Source organism: Oncorhynchus tshawytscha, linkage group LG02 (assembly GCF_018296145.1).
Source record: "Oncorhynchus tshawytscha isolate Ot180627B linkage group LG02, Otsh_v2.0, whole genome shotgun sequence".
In the NCBI taxonomy this organism is placed as follows: domain Eukaryota; kingdom Metazoa; phylum Chordata; class Actinopteri; order Salmoniformes; family Salmonidae; genus Oncorhynchus; species Oncorhynchus tshawytscha.
The window spans coordinates 50092857-50113013 of record NC_056430.1 but is presented as its reverse complement, the minus strand read 5'-3'; the positions used below and the strand labels follow the sequence as shown (position 1 = coordinate 50113013).

At 43.5% G+C, this 20157-nt stretch overlaps 1 protein-coding gene across 2 annotated transcripts in view; it reads right to left on the bottom strand.

The window, feature by feature from the left end:
- The window catches only part of LOC112267729 (histone deacetylase 7), an 84322-nt gene that overhangs the window by 17365 nt on the left and 46800 nt on the right, over positions 1-20157 (bottom strand). For both annotated transcript variants that reach the window (XM_042300488.1, XM_042300489.1), the window contains exons 10-20: positions 19492-19691; positions 18452-18658; positions 14966-15203; positions 14612-14745; positions 13915-14035; positions 11314-11363; positions 9755-9862; positions 9417-9472; positions 8271-8358; positions 7824-7943; positions 6387-6484 (exon numbers count right to left, since the gene is read on the bottom strand). In XM_042300488.1, coding sequence (XP_042156422.1) covers positions 6387-6484; positions 7824-7943; positions 8271-8358; positions 9417-9472; positions 9755-9862; positions 11314-11363; positions 13915-14035; positions 14612-14745; positions 14966-15203; positions 18452-18658; positions 19492-19691 — 1420 coding nt within the window. The remainder of the gene's footprint in view (positions 1-6386; positions 6485-7823; positions 7944-8270; positions 8359-9416; positions 9473-9754; positions 9863-11313; positions 11364-13914; positions 14036-14611; positions 14746-14965; positions 15204-18451; positions 18659-19491; positions 19692-20157) is intronic.

Sequence of the window (20157 nt, the reverse complement as noted above, 5' to 3'; positions counted from 1 at the left end):
AATGTCAAAGTGGAATTATGTTTTTCAAATTTTTTTAACAAATTAATTCAAAATGAAAAGCTGAAATGTCTTCAGTCAATACGTATTCAACCCCTTTTTTATGGCATGTCTAAAGAAGTTCAGGAGTAAACGTTTGCTTAACAAGTCACATAATTAGTTGTATGGACTCACTCGGTGTGCAATAATAGTGTTTAATATGATTTTTGAATGACTACCTCATCTCTGGACCCCTTGCTCTTGTGCTTAGTTGAGCAGTGCATATCAAACACAGATTCAACCACAAAGACTAGGGAGGTTTTCCAATGCGTCACAAATATGGGCACCTATTGAGCAGACATGGAATATCCCTTTGAGCATGGTGAAGTTATTAATACACCTTGTCACTACAAAGATACAGCCGTCTTTCCTGACTCAGTTGCCGGAGAGGAAGGACAATGGTGACTTTCAAAGTTACAGTTTAAAAGCTGTGATAGGAACAATCTGAGGATGAATCAACAACATTCTAGTTACTCCACAATAATAACCTAATTGTCAGAGTGAAAAGAAGAAAGCCCGTACAGAATTTAAAAACTCCCAAACATGCATCCTGTTTGCAAAAGTAATATTGCAAAACATGTGGCAAAGCAATTAACTTTTTGACCTGAATACAAAGTGTTACGTTTGGGGGAAATCATGTTATGTGTGTGCTTGTAATTGTAAAGGACTGGCCAGTTTTTCAGGATAAAAAATAAACTGAATGGAGCTAAGTACAGGAAAATCCTAGAAGAAAACCTGGTTCAGTTTGCTTTCCACTAGACATTTTCAGCAGGACAATAACCTAAAACACAAGGCCAAATGTGCACTGGAGTTGCTTACCAAGAAGTCAGTGAATGTTCCTGTGTGGCCAAGTTACAGTTTTGACTGAAATCTACTTGAAAATCTATGACAAGACTTGAAAATGGTTTTCTAGCAATGATCAACAACCAATTTGACAGAGCTTGAAGAATTTTGAAAGGAACAATGGGCAAATTTTGCAAAATCCAGGTGTGGAAATTTCTTTGAAACTTACCAATAAAGACTCACAGCTGTAATCACTGCCAAATGTGCTTCTACAAAGTATTGACTCAGGGATGTGAATTTTGAATTTTATTTTCAATACATTTGCAAACCTTTCTAAAAACATGTTTCATTTTGTCATTATGGAGTATTGTATGTACAGTCGAAGGGTGAGGAAAAAAATCTATTTAATCCATTTTGAATTCAGGCTGTAACACACAAAATGTGGAGTAGGTTAAGAGGTATAAATATTTTCTGAAGGTACTGTATATAGTACAGTAGCCTAATCTTCTGCATTTTGTTATCATGTATTTATAGTCAAGGGATGTTATGCTTGTTTCGGCCCACAGAGGGAGCAGCTCGCTCTAGTGCTTAGTTTATGCAGTGTTGCCAATTTAGTGACTTTGTCGCTATATTTAACACGTTTTCAAACCCCATCCCTTTACTGGCTACTTTTCAGGATGTCTTTGGGGAGTTTTGGCACAAAGAGTTTATATGGTGTTAATGGCAGCTGTGCCACAGCAAGTTAAATTGGCTGATGTCATCGCAGCTCTGGCAAAACGTAATCTAGCGATTTCTAGCGACAAAACAAACAGCAAATAGCGATTTTCCCTGAAAAATAGTTGACAACACTTGCTTCTTGTGCTCTCGCTCTATAGTGGCTCTTGCCAGTTGATTGAAAGAGCCAACTGAAAATTGAAGAGAGAAGCACCAGATAAACACATTTATTTTAAACTATCTTCATGGTGAGCGAGTTATAAAGCATATGATATAAAACACCAAGTTAAGCGGAGTGTAATGATATTATTGTTGTTCTTTTTTATGATGTTTTGAAAGTTTAATTCATTTATAAATCTCTATTGGCATAGAAGCTAACATCGGCTAATGTTAGCTCCAGTCAAGCTAGCCTGTCATAGTCATGGCGACACAGGACTCCAACGAAAAATCACACAGAGAGTGTAAATAAAGGGAAAGATTGTAACTTTGCTATCATTAGGGATATGTTGAGAATGACATGATGGAAATGTACTGATGAGATGCATGTCCTTCATCTTGAATCACTAGGGTGGATAATGAATATAATGTCCTTAAATTCTTTCATTTATGAGGCTGTTTCTCCAAAAAAGCAATGTGTTCCCCAGTTGAAATGGCCTTTCATGTGTATTTATTACTAAATCGAACAATTATGTTTTGTAGAGCTTCCAATGCTTCTCATAGAAGTGCAGGAGTTTAGGATGGAAAGGAAAAAGCATCCCTCACTTTTCTTAACACAGAATGAAATTGTCCTTAATGTTTAAAAACATTAACAAGGATACATTTATCCTTGCATATCACATCTCATGATTGGAAAAGTGACCACAATTGCCTGAACTTATGATGTGCCTTTGTGTTTTCTATAGGTTGAACTGGAAGAGGGCTCCAAAATCCAAATATCGAACCTCTGGGAAAAACTTGTTTTAATGACTCCAATCTAGGTGTATGTAAACTTCCGACTTAAACTGTATATGTGTGTGTGTGTGTATTTATATGTATGTGTACAGTGTGCATGTGTGTTATATATATATTTACAAAAAAATATATGGGGTATTGGAAATAATGCAGACAATTACATGAATGGAAGCTACGATCTATCTGCAATATTAAAGCTGATCTACACCCTACATTAAAAATAAATACTAATAAATAAATAAAAGACAGTACACAGGCTCTGTCGCAGCCAGCTGCGACCAGGAGGTCCGTGGGGCGACGCACAATTGACCTAGCGTTGTCCGGGTTAGGGAGGGTTTGGCCGGTAGGGATATCCTTGTCTCATCGCGCACCAGCGACTCCTGTGGCGGGCCGGGCGCAGTGCGCGCTAACCAAGGTAGCCAGGTGCACGGTGTTTCCGCCGACACATTGGTGCGGCTGGCTTCCGGGTTGGAGGCGCACTGTGTTAAGAAGCAGTACGGCTTGGTTGGGTTGTGTTTCGGAGGACGCATGGCTTTTGACATTCATTTCTCCCGAGCCCGTACGGGAGTTGTAGCGATGAGACAAGATAGTAATTACTAACAACAATTGGATACCATGAAATTGGGGAGAAAAGGGGCTAAAATTAAAAAAATATATTTTTTAAAACTAGTTTTTCAACACTAAGTTGACTGTGCCTTTAAACAGCTTGGCAAATTCCAGAATAATTCCAGAAAATTATGTCATGGCTTTAGAAGATCCTGATAGGATAATTGACATCATTTGAGTCGATTGGAGGTGTACCTGTGGATGTATTTCAAGGCCTACCTTGTCTGGTTCATCCTTAGGAGCAATTTCCAAACTCCTGAAGGTACCACGTTCATCTGTACAAACAATAGTACGCAAGTATAAACACCATGGGACCACGCAGCCGTCATACCACTCAGGAAGGAGACGCGTTCTGTCTCCTAGAGATGAACGTACTTTGGAGCGAAAAGTGCAAATGAATCCCAGAACAACAGCAAAGGACCTTGTGAAGATGCTGGAGAAAACAGGTACAAAAGTATCTATATCCACAGTAAAATGAGTCCTATATCGACATAACTTGAAAGGCCGCTCAGCAAGGAAGAAGCCACTGCTCCAAAACCGTCATAAAAAAAGCCAGACTACGGTTTGCAAGTGCACATGGGGACAAAGATCGTACTTTTTGGTCTGGTCTGATGAAACAAAAATAGAACTGTTTGGCCATAATGGCCATCGTTATGTTTGGAGGAAAAAGGTGGATCCCTACCGTGAAGCACGGGGGTGGCAGCATCATGTTGTGGGGGTGCTTTGCTGCTGGAGGGACTGGTGCACTTCACAAAATAGATGGCATCATGAGGTAGGAAAAGTATGTGGATATATTGAAGGAACATCTCAAGACATCAGTCAAGAAGTTAAAGCTTGGTTGCAACTGGCTCATCCAAATGGACAATGACCCCAAGTATACTTACAAAGTTGTGGCAAAATGGCTTAATGATAAGAAAGTCAAGTTATTGGAGTGGCCATCACAAAGCTCTGACCTCAATCCCATAGAAAATTTGTGGGCAGAACTGAAAAAGCGTGTGCAAGCAAGGAGGCTTAAAAACCTGACTCAGTTACACCAGCTCTGTCAGGACGAATGGGCCAAAATTCGCCCAACTTATTGTGGGAAGCTTGTGGAAGGCTACCCTGAAAAGTTTGACCCAAGTTAAACAATTTAAATGCAATGCTACCAAATACTAATTAAGTGTATGTAATCTTCTGACCCACTAGGAATGTGATGAAAGAACTAAAAGCTGAAAAAAAAAATTATTTCTACTATTATTCTGACATTTCACATTCTTAAAATAAAGTTGTGATCCTAACTGACCTAAAACAGGGAATTTTTACTAGGATTAAATGCCAGGAATTGTGAAAAACTGAGTTTAAATGCATTTGGCTAAGGTGTATGTAAACTTCTGACTTCAACTGTAGTATGCTTATTGGTCATAGTATGGATATAGCTAATATGCCAAAAGTTCCCAGATGCCGTACTAAATTCTCCAAAATATGAAGTATACAAGAAGTGGACACTATTTCTGTGCTTTTAGGGCCCATAATGCAATTCTTCAGGAAATGGGCGTGGCTTCACAACATTTTAAGAATTGAAGAAAATGGTGGAAAATATGCAGCCGAAGTCCTTAGAGAGCGGATACAAATTCATTGCTTTAACTTATTATGACAAATGTTAAGAAAATGTTGAGCAATGTAATAAAGTAATGACTTTTCAAATAAGTTACGTTACACGTTATGTTGGCTGACAATTTGTTAGCTACGTTATCCTTACAAACCGCATAGCATTACTGCAGTATGTACCAGCATGTTAGCTAGTTACCTAACGTTAGTTGGCTACTAATACATCGAACTTGCCAGGAAGCATATTAACTATCTGCTAACTAACTAAACAACATTTATTGACTTGATTATTCACATCATTCTTAGCTAAGTGGTATAGTCGTTGTGCGTTTCAATGGACATAGTTAATTCTGGCTATCTACTCTGATTTCAGAGCACTCTTGCACATAATATGGCCGGTGTCAGTAAACATGGGCAAAAAAAGCGTAATTAAATTGTTGCCAGCAGCACAGTTACAGTCTCAAACACTCTGTATAACATGAAAACAGCCTAACCAGCTCTGCTAGGGGGAGTAAAATGGTCAGAGTGAGGTGTTCTCTCGTTTGTGTCTGGAAGTAGCTAGCCAACATTACTCAGATAGCTTGGGTGCTTGACTGCCGTTGAACGCTCGGATCAACCCTACAACCCTGTCCAGTGTGCTCTCTGAATGCTCCGATATTTATTTTTTTACAAAAGGACAATCTGTCCACTCTCTGGATTTACGAACGCCCAGAGCGCACTGTGACACTCCAGATTGAATTTATGAACACAAACAAAATCGTAAAATGTCTAGCTAGTCATTTGTCATGCTAACAAGCTAGCAAGAGTTTGCATTGCAACAGCATCAACTTCCGGTAGACAGGCGAAGCACTAGTATGCTCAACTGAAACGATACCAATCGTTTACAATATACTAAAATGAACTAATAGTATGTTGTATATACTCATTAAGTATGTAGTATACAGTATGTTAGTATGGGTATTCGAACACAGCTCTAGTCTTCACCCAGTAGCTCAGATTGTGACAGGTAATTTCCCCTTTCTTGCATGCTTTTAATTCTGACTCTTTGTGTATTAGGCTATAGGCCTAGTGGAATGTATATAAGAAGAAATTTAAGTTAAAAGCCAATTATTGTTATTATATGCATTATTTTGTCATTCCAGTTAAATTCTGATTTCAGATGATCAATCCTTACCAAATAGGGAAGACTCAGTATGCTCTAAGTTTTTCTCTATCTTCATTAGGAATTTGTGTAAATGGCAGCGGTTTGGGAAAAGACACACATTTTCAAAGGTGTTTTCTCTTGACTGATTACCATTTGATTGATGTGGTGCGATTGCATGTCATATCATTTGAAAGGGCTGTTTCTCAGCATACAAAATATGTATTATGTTTTCATATATGGTTTGACACCAGCAAAGTATGTTCATTAATGTACGCTGGTCTCAGTTCATTCATGAATTCCCCCATGGATTGGATGGCATCACAAGCATCCAACTCGCACCACAATATAACACCTGAACACCTGAACACCTGACATACATGTCTGTTATATCACAGCTGTCTGTTGTTATTTCAAGGATGAGTGAAGAGGTTCGGTAAGACTCCCTATGAATCATTAGCGAGCACCCCTGGCTTTGACTAGAATATACATCTTTGTGATTTTGTTTTAATGTGAATTGGGCTGGAGGTAAAGGGAGGTAGGTTAGGTGTGTGTGTCTCTACAGTACCGGAATGCTGCCAGGTATTCAGCGTCGCCCATGGGAGGGTCCAAGCCTCCTGTCCACGCCACATTGACATTGAAGCCCTCACCTGCTCCTGCTCCAACCTGGACAGAGCGGGAGAGAGAGTTATGTCTTACTTCATGGAAAGTTGTGCTGAGAGTTGAAAGGTCATGTGATATTTTGCATCAAATGTTCACAAACTTATCAGCATGGTTGTTTAAAAATGCGCATTTGTTACAATTGAGGAAAAGCCGCGTCACATTTCAATGACATACGGGAGTGATTACGATTTCCAAATGAAAGACGGCTGGCCATTAATTCAACGCCTCCATCAACTCAACTATTTCGATTTTTGATACAATTTGTCAAATCGGCTTATAAATCCCTCGCAGCAACAACAGAACTACACCCAGATTAAGTCCCAGTTTTAACACACTACAGGGACGTACGTATATTCTTGAGTCGGCACTTGGCGATATTCAGTTTCTAGTTATATTTCACATAATCTCCGCACCCAGAACCAAATGTTAACATCTGTCACGAGAGACTATATTTCACTGGTGGATGTCTCCCTGATTTGACCTCACGTTTGTGGGGTGGCATACTAACTGATCCCTTGGTCTTAAGAGGAGAGTAAGCCTTAAAAATGTCTGCTAACGGCTATTTAGCTTTTGAAACTCCTCCGCCATCGCTCAATGTCATGGTGAGGAGATAGTGAGGACTCTGAGTGACACACTCTTGGCAACAAATTGCAGTAATTTCCTTTGTGTGTGTGTGTGTGTTCGTGCGTGTGTTCGTGTGTGTGAGGATGATGTGCATTGCAGAGTGTCTGACTTGACTCTCTCTCGGTAGACGGGATGTTCACAGGGCAAACTCAAAACACATGAGCTCCGCCATCCACTGCCAACTAGTCACTCTCCCTCTCTTTCTCTTTCTCCATTGTTCTACTCTTCTTCATCCCCTTTCTTCATCTCCCCCCTTTCTGTTATTCCTTTCATGTTTAAGAGACGCTGGAGCGGATTACGGGTACCCTGATGTTTCTCTGTGGTACCCCTGATGACATCAATGCTACCCCTTAGTGTGTTATATAGGTACACAGGGTTGTGGTCGAGGGACACAGAGACCCCAGAGGTTTACCACACAGCTCAGTGGCGGTCGAGGGGCCATTTAAGGCTAAGCCACATCCAAGCCAGCATAGCATCTAATGGACCGTCCTCCCATGATGAAGAATATGGTAAAACATCCCCTTTTTTTATCCTCCTTATTTGGTGAGAATGGAGTGGGTAGTAACAAACGCTAAAGGGGTTTCAGACTATTGGGCAGACACAATCCATTCTGTGCTGGCCCAGACGTTTTCTTTTTTTCCCCCACATGAAAAGACCAATCATGTATTTGATGGGGGAGCATGATGTACATGGTGGTGGATCGTCCAACCTAACTTACCTCGGCTGGGTTACCGCTACCGGGGAAGAAGTTGCCATTGTCATAGCGATGCAGGGAGATGTACAGCACGCTGGAGTCGTTGTAGAACACTGACTGGGTACCGTTGCCATGGTGAACATCCTGCACATTGGGGATAAAGGTCAAGGGGTCGTCAGACTCGTAATTATGTAGTATGCTTGACCAGTCTCATACTTGCTCTGGATGTTTGCATCTTATTTGTCTTTACAAACCAGGTAGTATTTAAGTGTGCATGTGTTCCAACGTGTGTGTGTGTGTGTGTCTGTCTGTGTCTGTGTTAACGCCCAGACTCGTGGCGGGCCCAGACTCATGTGAAAAGCAGAGATCAGTGTGAATGTTGACACCACGCGTATGGTCAATATGTGTGTTGTGTAAGTAAGCAAGTGTTAAGCTCCCATGTGGGGACCAGTGATGGAGGTCATCTCTCACCCAGTCCACAATGAGGATCTTGCTGATGCTGAGTTTGTGCTGGAGCTGCTTGGCTGCGATGGCCACGGAGTTGAAGAAGCAGAAACCCCTTTGGAAAGACACATATGGACTTAATCAGGACAGGAGGTCATGTCCCCATAACGTGACAAAAGACACCCAATGTAATGTGAGGGCATCTCAGAGAATGTCCTCACAATACACACACTAGGTGATGTGAGGATATTAGTGCCAATGGGTCAAACATGCTTTGTTTCACTGGACATGCACTCATATTTAGGCTTGGTTTGAATGGCGAAGGGGCAATGTATGTATGATGGTAAAAAGACACGGCAAGTAAACATCTGACAATCTCAGACAAAAGAAAACCATAACAGAAACAAAAGCAAAACACAAAGACGAAAATACTCTCCGCATATCCAAATAAGATCTCGTGAAATAACTTCTCGTGACCTGAAATCATTTCTCGTGACCTCCCTCCTTGCACATTTCAGAGAGTGTGCTCCGCATAAAACCACTTACAGTAAGCTGACTCGTACTCAATATCCGTAGGATATTGTGAGACAGAGAAGGTGTGAGAGAAAGAGTTGATGTATGAAAATGAGAAGAGGAATGTTGAAAGCGGTGTTGTCAGCAGGAGCTATAAGCTCGGCGAGTGTGAACTGTAGATCATATCTACCGGCCAACTCCTTTCCTCCAGTAAGTCTTTATCGACACATAAATTACTAGTGACAGGCACTGCTGAGTACACACACACTATCGCGCGTGAACCCACTCACGCATGCAAGCACCCACACACACATACGCTGACGTATGCAAGCACACACAGCTGAATGTGGTTAGCCTTCTAATGCATTCTATTTCAGACTGATGCACAGACATGCACCCACACACACACATGCACACAAGCCTTGGGCAGGTAACGCACAGACTCCATACACACACATAACACACACTTTTGGACGGTGCTTTTGATGTGTAGGGAAAACCCTTTGAAATTATTTTAGAGACCTCCTGGCTCTGTGTGTGTGTGTGTGTGTGTGTGTGTGTGTGTGTGTGTGTGTGTGTGTGTGTGTGTGTGTGTGTGTGTGTGTGTGTGTGTGTGTGTGTGTGTGTGTGTGTGTGTGTGTGCGTCTGTGCAGTACTTACAAGGGGGTAGAGCGGGCTGCATGGTGTCCAGGGGGCCTCACCACTGCAAAGCCATTCTGTGAGATGTGAATAGAATCTGTTACACTTTGGCTCTCTCTGAGCACATCTTACAATTTGATGTTCATCAGTTCAGAATACACTGAATGGTACTGATATAGAAAGTCAATTTTAAAATTCCAATTTCATGTGAAGTTCATAAATAATGAACAGAAATGACATTATGCTTCAATATCCAGGTGTATTAATGTATGTTACACTGTTGACAATTCTGACCAGTTGTGTTACAGCCCTGACATAACTAAGTGGGGGTGTAACTGAGGAACGGTTGGCGGTCTCACCTTCAGCTCTCCCTGTGCTACCCTGAGCGCCAGTTCCGTCACGCTGCCTGCCGCCAAGCGAGACGCCGTCGACGTGTGTGTCTCATTCCAGATCGTATCGTTGTCCACCTGTCAATCATGCAAAACCAGGAATTTACCAGGGGGCGGGATCAAAGTTAAAACCACTAGGAGAAACAAGGTCATCGTTTAGAAACATTATAAGTTCATTGGTTGAAATAGGTGTCACTTGATATCAACTATGTGACAGCCCAATGAGGTAAAGAGGAAGTCATGCAGTGGAATTAGGAAACAGAGGTGACGGGTTGTGGTAAGGACTGGATTATTACAGTATTGGATTACAAAGTCTCTACTGTGAACCAACTAAATGAAGAGTAGCATAACTTATTGGGAGTCAGGGGGATAGAAGTGGCAAGGGTAACATTTACCCACACAAATCACCACAACCTTGACTTTAACTGCTGATGATGACAGTAAAGGGGGTAGTAGAGTATTCCTGTTCTCAGATTCTCTCTCTCTCTCTCTCTCTCTCTCTCTCTCTCTCTCTCCCTCCCTTTGTTATTCCATGTTTCAAAACTCCACATTTCTGGCGGTTTGGCACGACAGAACAATGAAATCCTAGGAATTTCTTTTATCACTTTCTTCGCCATCTTGTTTCAATCAGCTCGCCTCACCAGAGGAACCAAAGGCCGGAAATCCAGGCAGATCAAGCGCCTTATCAACACCATGCAAACCCTCCTCTACTCTCCTCTTCACCCTCTTGCTCTCATCTTCTTCCTCCTCCACTCATCCCCTCTTCATCCTCTTCTTCAGTGTCCACATAGTTTTTTTTCATCATGACTATACACAGTCTACCTCCTTCTCTTTTACTCTTCAACGCTCCTCTGCCCCTTCTCTTTCATCTTCATCATCCTCCTGCACTCCTCTCTTCTTCAGTGTCTGCATTTTCTCTTTCCTTATCCACACCATATTAGCAGCATTCTTCCTCCTTATCTCTTCTCCCCCTCTCTCCACTCATCCTCTCTCCGTCCTCTTCTTTAGTGTCTAGATTCTCTCTTTCCCCACATCCCTTCCTCCTGAATAAATTCCCCTCCACTCAACCACTCAACCACAGTTCCCCAGGCACCCCTCCAAGCGAACGATTCAGAGTCCACCCCATTTCTTCCTCTCTATCTTCCTCTCTTCCTCTCATCTCTCACCTCTTCTTTGCCTTTGATATCTGATTGGCGTTTCGACCGTGTCCCCGCCAGCAACAACAGCCTCCACAATTTGTCGCTCTATTAGCTTAATTGTGTAATGAGGTATAATCAAGCTTGTAATGTTTGCCATTTTGTAATGTGATTAGATAAGTGGACAGATTTCACATGACTCTTTGATTGTTTGTTACAGGGTCTGTTGAGCTGTTTGCCTCTGTACTGTGTGTGTGTGTGTGTGTGTGTGTGTGTGTGTGTGTGTGTGTGTGTGTGTGTGTGTGTGTGTGTGTGTGTGTGTGTGTGTGTGTGTGTGTGTGTGTGTGTGTGTGTGTGTGTGCGTGCGTGCGTGTGTTATTCTGAGTAACTCACTCCAACTCCTCCACATGGTAGCATCACAAACATCCTTTGAGATAAGATTCCTGAAAGAGTGAGATAAATCCAATACATTAATCTTACATTCATTCAATACTTGATGATCCATGCATATGTGTATAGTTCCATGTGTGTGATTATGAGTGTGCAAAAATACTTATGTGTGGCTATTACTAGGGCTGTTGCGGTGACCGTATTACCACCACACCGGTGGTCACGAGTCATGAAGGCAGTCAAATTCCACGTTACCGTTTAGTCACGGTAATTAGGCTACTCCAAGCTCTGATGCTGCTGCTGGTCATTAGTAGCCTTCCAAACTTGCTAACTGACTGGTACTCAGCACTCTATTGTCCATCTAATCACTCTGACATCAATGCAAATGCATTCGAAAATCTAATCAAACACTTCATGAGAGCCCACGAGCTCATGTTGCGCAACATCTCTATAGGCTATGCAATAGTGGCCGCTAAATAAAAAGAGGAGGATCCCATCAGTTTTCTATAGGCTAGCCCTACTATATTTATTTCTCAACTTCCTAATATTAAGCACATTGCTTAATTAGGAGCATAGCCTACCTGGCTGGCATGAAAATAAACCACGGGAAAAGCATCCTCCATTCGCTATTTAAGTGCATAGATGACATGCATTTTTTCCCCTGCCCCTGTTTCGAGATAGGTGCTTGATAATGATCCATTCTAAATCAAAACCAATTTCACACCTATATTTTATAGTCTATGTAATCACAAGATTAAATCAAGATTAGTCGGATCGGTGACAATATTAGCCTATCACTTGTGAATTATATATTATTACTTGTGAATTATATATTATTACTTGTGAATGATGCCCAGCATAAGAAACAAATTGCTTTTTTTTGTGTGACTTGTTCAAATCATAGTCGCACACCTCATGTTGCCTAGCCCATAGGCCTATATGTTTTAATAAGGTTTGTATCACAACTAAAGTGGCCTAAATAACTTAAACTTAAAATTAAGCACATTAATCCACTTTACAAGGGGTGTAGAGCCTAACTGGCATATATAAGCAGTGTGTGAGTTTCACGTTTGGGGAAGATCCTTTTCACCATAGAAATGCACCTTCATAATAAAAGCATCACACGCATAAACAAATTCCCTGTGTTTTCCGCTAATGGGACATTCGCGCTTATAACCTACTGCCGTTTGTGCATTGCTGCACTTATAACGTGAAGAAATAGACAAATAGTTTATCAACATTTTAAGCTAAATGTTCTGATCTGTTGCGCCAGTCACATAAAAGGTGTTTTGATGCTGGTGGTTGTATTAACTTGGGATCTATCTCATCCCACAACTATCTCAGACTATGTTTGGAATATTTATTTCTCGCACAGAATATAATAGGTCGACTTGTGTACTATGGGGGATAGTAGATTGACATAGGCTCGTGCTTTAGCTGTTCGTAAGGCCTACTCATGTCGTCGGCTAACGAAAAGTAAACGTGGTCGGTTCTAATATCTTCAGTATGCACCTCGGAATTGGATGAGGACGCGCGCAGTTGCGTCCCCCAATGTGTCTGTCTTAACTTGTAGCCTGTGAGAAAGACCTGATCACGTGATGGAGAGCAGTGTGAGTGAGAGACGCTTCGGATTGGCAGCACACTCAGGGAGAAGGGCACAACAGGCAGCACTCCGGGCCGCAAAAGGCATGGATTTTTTTTAGGGTGCATTACGGCCACAAAGGGGATGACACCGTGAAATTCGAGGCATCAATCAAGTGCTTGTCAAATTGTGAATGAGAGACTACTGGAGTGTGTACAGCCTGCCTTTCAAGCTACACTTCTTTTTGGGAAATGATCATTAGAGTCTCATCATGCAGCCTTAAAATGTACTAAAATCAAAACATAGAGCCCAAAGTATGTAAAACAACTAAAGTTACATCAAAAACTCTAAATGAAGCATATCGGAGTAGCTGTTTCTTTGTTAACCGCTCAACACACAAAATAGCCGCATGTGCGCACTCCCTCAAATCCTTTGGAGAATAAAAAAATACTAAAATATTCAGCTTTGTTCAATTGTATTCTTCGTACTATAAAATAATATAAAATAATGCCACGGAATTCTAAGCAAATCTTGTCTGCTATATGAACTAGTGTAGCCCAGAGCCATTTGGCATAGCCAGATCAGGACTTAACATAAGGACAACTCAGAGTATGCTATTCTGTTCTTCTGAAATATACTACATTTTCTTCCTATCATGCTTCTTTAGACCTGTCTAAAATAAATTATGGATTTATTGTGAAGGTGTAGGCTATATTTACATGGATTTAGTCAACTTTTAAAAAAAATGGCTTGTAGGCTATGTGTGGACGCCAGGAGATGCTAAATGTGTTTATGTTAATTAACGGTCAATTACCATGAGACCGACAGTTATTTGCTTGACAGTCATCGGCTGACGAAATTTTGTGACCGCCACAGCCCTACCTATTACCTATATGCCCAAGTGAGTGTGAGTGTTTGACAATGAGATGTGTCAGAGCGGTGTGTGTGTGTGGGCACGTGAGGATGAGCGTGCATGTTTGTGTGTCGGTGTATGTGTGAGAGAGACTGAGTGCGTGTCGCACCAGCCAGCTTGCGGTTGTCCAGTTTGAGGCGGTTGAGTGGGTTGGTGCCGTACAGCAGGACGTGTTTCTCAGAGTGGACGGACTGAAGCTCCTCCAGAGTTGCCTTTCTGCTCCGGATACACTGGAGGAGCGCACACACACACACACACACACACACACACCATGCCATTTAGAATTAACCAACGCGCACCACGCACACACACACACACGCACACACACACACACACACGAGACACAGGTGCATACAGGCAGGCGCATACACACATTGGTCCACATGCATACACTCGCAAACGCACTCGCGAATGCACACATACACCCATGAACGCACACAAATTACAGCATAGGTACACACACCGGCCTCCCTTGGAAAAGAGGTCTTTTGACCTCAATGGGACTGTTTAAAGTGACAAACAAAACACAAAGTTTGATCTTGGAAACCTGGGCCTTAGCAAAGGGGAGGGGGGGGGGTGCAGTGCTGGGGTGTAACCCTAGGTGGCAGCAGTGTTCATAACAGGAGTTTCAACCAACATATTTAGTTCTGTGGTGTTGTGTAGAAAGGGAAAGGGAGATACCTAGCCAGTTTTACAACTGAATGCATTTAACTGAAATGTGTCTTCCGCATTTAACCCAAACCCTCTGACTCTAGAATATTGTAATGTAGTATGTGCTGCTGTGTAGTGCTTTATATTGTACCTACCTCACACTGGTTCCTGAGGCCTCTCTCCTGAAGTCTGGACCAGATGCTTTGGATTCTTCCAGCATGCTCGGGGTGTCGGCTGTTGTCGCCACAGGTGCACTGGTGCTTCAGCATCTGAGAGTCATACACCAGACCTACACACACACCGACACACACTGTAGTTTAGAGGCCATACAAAATAGGTAGAAAGCCAGCCACACAGATAGATAGTAGACGGCACCACAGAGATCCTAATAAATTAAGTGCTAATAATTCTATGGATGGGACCTACAGCATCTTCTGAATATACAGTATGTTGTACACAAGATACAACAAGCACTGTGTATCGTACAGCACTCCCCAAGTGCCTCTCACCAGTGGTGAAGCGTAGCTTGGCGGTGGTCTCCGGACCAGGGCCGGCCAGAGACTGTGGAGTGTCCGTGGGCCGTGGAGGAGGGGGTAGAGAGGTGGAGGCGGGGGAGGACTGGGCGCGACCGAGGGGGCGGTGGGCAGGGCCCAGAACCACGGGCACACCCAGGGGGTCCAGGTGGGTCGCTTGTCTACACCTGTCTGTCAGGACCTGGAGGTGCCTGGGCTGCTCCCAACGAAATGACTGGAGGGAGGGGGGATAGATAAAAAGATAGAAAGGGAGGGAGAGCGGGAGGGAAAAAAAGTAGGTGAAAAGTTAAAAAACAAACATTTAAAAGGCTAAATGTTTGTTTACTTGTTTACCCAGAAGGTTATTAGGAGTTACTTTAGCAACAACATAAAATAGCCCAACTACAGCACCTTGTAAAAGCCATGACTAAGGGATGACTAACAAAGTGAGCCGTAATGCCATGGCACCCTCTATTGGAGAGCCAGAAAGGTGGCCTGAACTGAAGCTACAAATCAAAACTAATTGTATTGGTCACATACACATATTTAGCAGATGTTATTGCGAGTGTAGCGAAAGGTTTGTGTTCCTAGCTCCAACAGTGCAGTAATATCTAACAATTCACAACAATACACACAAGAAGAAGTAAAAGAATGGATTTAAGAAATATATAAATTAGGACGAGCAATGTCGGAATGTCTTTGACTGAAAAGACAGTAGAATAGAATACAGTACATGCATATAAAATTAGTAAAGCAGTATGTAAACATTATTTAAACATAATTAATGTGACTTCTGTTCCATTATTAAAATGAACAGTGATTCCATGCCTATGTACACTGTATATAGGACAGCAGCCTCTAAGGTGCAGAATTGAGTAACCGGGTGGTAGCTGGCTAGTGACGGCTATTTAACAGTCTGATGGCCTTGAAATAAAAGCCTTTTTTCAGTTTCTCGGTCCCAGCTTTGATGCACAAGTACTGACCTCGCCTTCTGGATGATAGCGGGGTGAACAGGCCGTGGCTCGGGTGGTTGATGTCCTTGATGATCTTTTTGGCCTTCCTGTGACATCGGATGTTGTAGGTGTCCTGGAGGGCAGGTAGTGTGCACCCGGTGATGCATTGGGCAGAGCGCACCACCATCTGGAGAGCCCTGCGGTTGCGGGCGGTGTGGTTGCCGTACCAGGCGGTGATTCAGCCCGACAGGATACTTTCAATTGTGCATCTGTAAAAGTTTGTGAGGATCTTCGGGGCCAAGACGAATTTCTTCAGCCTCCTGAGGTTGAAGAGGCACTGTTGTGCCTTCTTCACTACACTGTATGTGTGGGTGAACCATTTCAGTTTGTCAGTGATGTGTACACCGAGGAACTTGAAGCTTTTCGCCTACTCCACTGCTGTTCTATCGATGTGGATAAGGGGGCTGCTCCCTCTGCTGTTTCCTGAAGTCCACGATCAGCTCCTTCGTTTTGTTGACGTTGAGGGAGAGGTTATTTTCCTGGCATCACTCCCCAGGGCCCTCACCTACTCTGTCTCGTCATTGTTGGTAATTAGGCCTACTACTGTTGTGTCGTCTGCAAACTTGATGATTGAGTTGGAGACGTGTGTGGCCACGCAGTCATGGGTGAACAGGGAGTACAGGAAGGAGCTGAGCAATCACCCTTGTGGGGCCCCTGTGTTGAGGATAAGCAAAAATGGAGGTGTTATTTCCTACCTTCACCACCTGGAGGCCCGTCAGTAAGTCCAGGACCCAGTTGCACAGGGCGGGGTTCAGACCCAGGGCCCCAAGCTTAATGATGAGCTTGGAAGGTGCTATGGTGTTGAAGGCTGAGCTGTAGTCAATGAACAGCATTCTTACATAGGTATTCCTCTTGTCCAGATGGGATAGGGCAGTGTGCAGTGCGATGGCGATTGCATCAATTGCGGTTCTATTGGGGCGGTATGCAAATTGAAGTGGGACTATGGTGTCAGGTAAGGTAGAAGTGATTTGATACTTAACTAGCCTCTCAAAGCACTTCATGATGACAGAAGTGAGTGCCATGGGGCGATAGTCATTTAGTTCAGCTACCTTTGCTTTCTTGGGTACAGGAACAATGGTGGACATCTTCAAGCAAGTGGGGCCAGCAGACTGGGATAGGGAGAGACTGAATATGTCAGTAAACACTCCAGCCAGCTGGTCTGCACATGCATGACCAAAAGTATCTGGACACCTGATCATCAAACATCTCATTCCAAAATGATGGGCATTAATATGCGGTTGGTCCACCCCTTTGCTGCTATAACAGCCTCCACTGATCTGAGAAGGCTTTCCACTAGATGTTGGAACATTATCGCGGGGATTTGCGACCATTCAGCCACAAGAGCATTAGTGAGGTTGGCACTGATGTTGGGCGATTAGGCCTGGCTCGAAGTCAGCGTTAAAATCCATCCCAAACGTGCTCAATGGGGTTGATGTCAGGGCTCTGTGCAGGCCAGTCAAGTTTTTCCACACCGATCTCGATAAACCACTTCGGTATGGAACTCGCTTTGTGCACAGGGGCATTGTCATGCTGAAACAGAAAGGGCCTTCCCCAAAATGTTGCCACAAAGTTGAAAAAATTGTCTAGAATGTCATTGTATGCTGTAGCATAAAAATGTCCCTTCACTGGAACTAAGGGGCCTAGCCCGAACCATGAAAAACAGCCCCAGATCATTATTCCTCCTCCACCAAACCTTACAGTTGGCACTATGCATTGAAGCGTGAATTATCACTCCAGAGAAAGAATTTCCACTGCTCCAAAGTCCAATGGCAGCGAGATTTACACAGCTCCAGTCAACGCTTGGCATTGTGCGTGGTGATCTTAGGCTTGTGTGCGGCTACACGGCCATGGAAACCCATTTCATGGAGCTCCCGATGAACAGTTCTTGTGCTGATGTTGCTTCCAGAGGTAGTTTGGAACTCCGTAGTAAGTTTTGCAACCCTGTTAATAATGTCATGGTAATAAGTGTACACACTCCCTTACATAAATAGACCCACCGAGGTCAAAAGAGGTTGGCTGGTATTGCAAATGAGGACAGATGATTTTTACGCACTACACGCTTCACAACTCGGCGGTCCCGTTCTGTAAGCTTGTGTGGCCTACCACTTCGTGGCTGAGCCATTGTTGCTCCTAGACGTTTCCACTTCACAATAACAGCACTTACATTTGACTGGGGCAGCTCTAGCAGAAATTTGAAAGTCACTGAGCTCTTCAAGTAAGGCCATTCTACTGCCAATGTTTGTCTCTGGAGATTGCATGGCGGTGTGCTTGATTTTGTAAACCTGTTTGTAACAGGTGTGGCTGAAATAGCCAAATCCACTTCTGTATATAGTGTATATTTGAGAGTGGGACTACTATAAGAATTGTGTTTATGTATGACCTATAGGTCTCTTTGTGTGTGTTTATATGTGTGTGTATATCTATGTTTGTGTGTGTGCGTACCTGCGTGCATATGTTTGTGTCTGTGTACCTGATTCATCAGAGGTGTGTGTTCCATGGTGTGATCTCCTAGGTAATCGCCTGAGGAGGTGGACTCTGTGTCCCACATTGACTCAGTGCTACTGGTCCCACTCTGTCTCCTCCTCTGGTAGCCGTCCCCAGGCCCGGTCTCCGCCGGGTCCATGTCCTTCGAGGGGATCTGTGTGACACGAGACTTCTCACTGGACTTGGTCATGAGCTGATGAGGGAGAGACACAGACACACTCTTAAAGGTCATGCATCAGTCTTCCCTCTTCTTTTTGTGTTGGTGAGCACTATTATGCGGTATCTAGATGTAATTTGTATTGTGCTGTGTGTGTGTGTGTGTGTGTGTGTGTGTGTGTGTGTGTGTGTGTGTGTGTGTGTGTGTGTTTAAGTCCACACAAGAATAGTAGACAAACAAAAATTTGACCAACTGGGGACATTTGTTCCCATCGAGGTCAAATGCTACTTCTAGGGTTTAGGGTTAAGGTTAGAATTAGTGTTAGGGTCAGAATTACGTTGAGAGTTAGGGTTAGATTTAGGGTTAGGGTTAGGAGCTAGGGTTAGGTTTAGGGTTAAGGTTAGGTTTTTGGGTTATGGTTGGGGTTAAGGTTAGGGTAAGAGTAAAGGTTAGGGTTAGGGAAAATAGGATTTTGAATGGGACTGAAGTGCTTGTCCCCACAAGGTTAGCTGTACAAGAAAGGAAAGAGGAAAGGGGGATACCTAGTCAGTTGTAGGGTTAGGGTTAACCCTAACCCTAACCCAACCCCTCTGAATCAGACTGTGTGTGTGTGTGTGTGTGTGTGTGTGTGTGTGTGTGTGTGTGTGTGTGTGTGTGTGTGTGTGTGTGTGTGTGTGTGTGTGTGTGTGTGAGAGAGAGAGAGCGTGTGTGGTGTGTGTGTGTCTTTGTCTATGCCCCTCTTTAAGATCACCTTGTGTGTGTGTGTGTGTGTGTGTGTGTGTGTGTGTGTGTGTGTGTGTGTGTGTGTGTGTGTGTGTTGCTCAACAGTCCCTAAAATGTGTGTGTCCAAAAATGGTGTGTTCTCTCACCTTGCCCAGGTGTGTGTTCTGTTTGAGTCTCTCCAGCAGCAGTGCGTTGTGGTACTGCTGCATTAACTGGTGCTGGTGCTGGTGAGAGTGCAGGGGGGGCTCAGAGCGGGTCCGACCCAGGGTTCTGTGGGGGCCCGGGGGAGCCAGGCATTCCAGTCTGGAGGAGGGGTACTGGAGCGGGCCAGGGCTCAGGCCTCGCACTGAAGGAGAGAGAGGTGGGGAGAAGGGGAGGGAGAAAGAGGCGAGGGGGAGGGAGAGCAAGCAAGGAGGGTGAACATGGAGAGCGATAGGGAGGGGGGAGAAAGAAAGGGTTGAGAGAAATAGAGAGGTCAGGATCATCATATTTGACTAAAACGTTGTGAAAACGACCAGAGAGGAAGCAGGCAGTGTGGTGGAATGTTCTGATTGGCTAGGTCTGTGTAGTCACTCCCAGATAAACCAGATCCATTATAGATTAGGGAAAGTTCCTAGATCAGTAGGATAAGTGGCATTCAGTCAAACGATCAATAGAGGGCAGTGTCGCTCCGAGTGTGTTTCTCTTTGTGTGCAGCCGTCCTGAGGACTCCAGGATGACTGCAGGTGTGGCGTGTGTGTTTGTGTGAGTATGCATACATATCTACACTGAGTGTATTAAACACTAGGAACTACTAATATTGTGTTTCACCC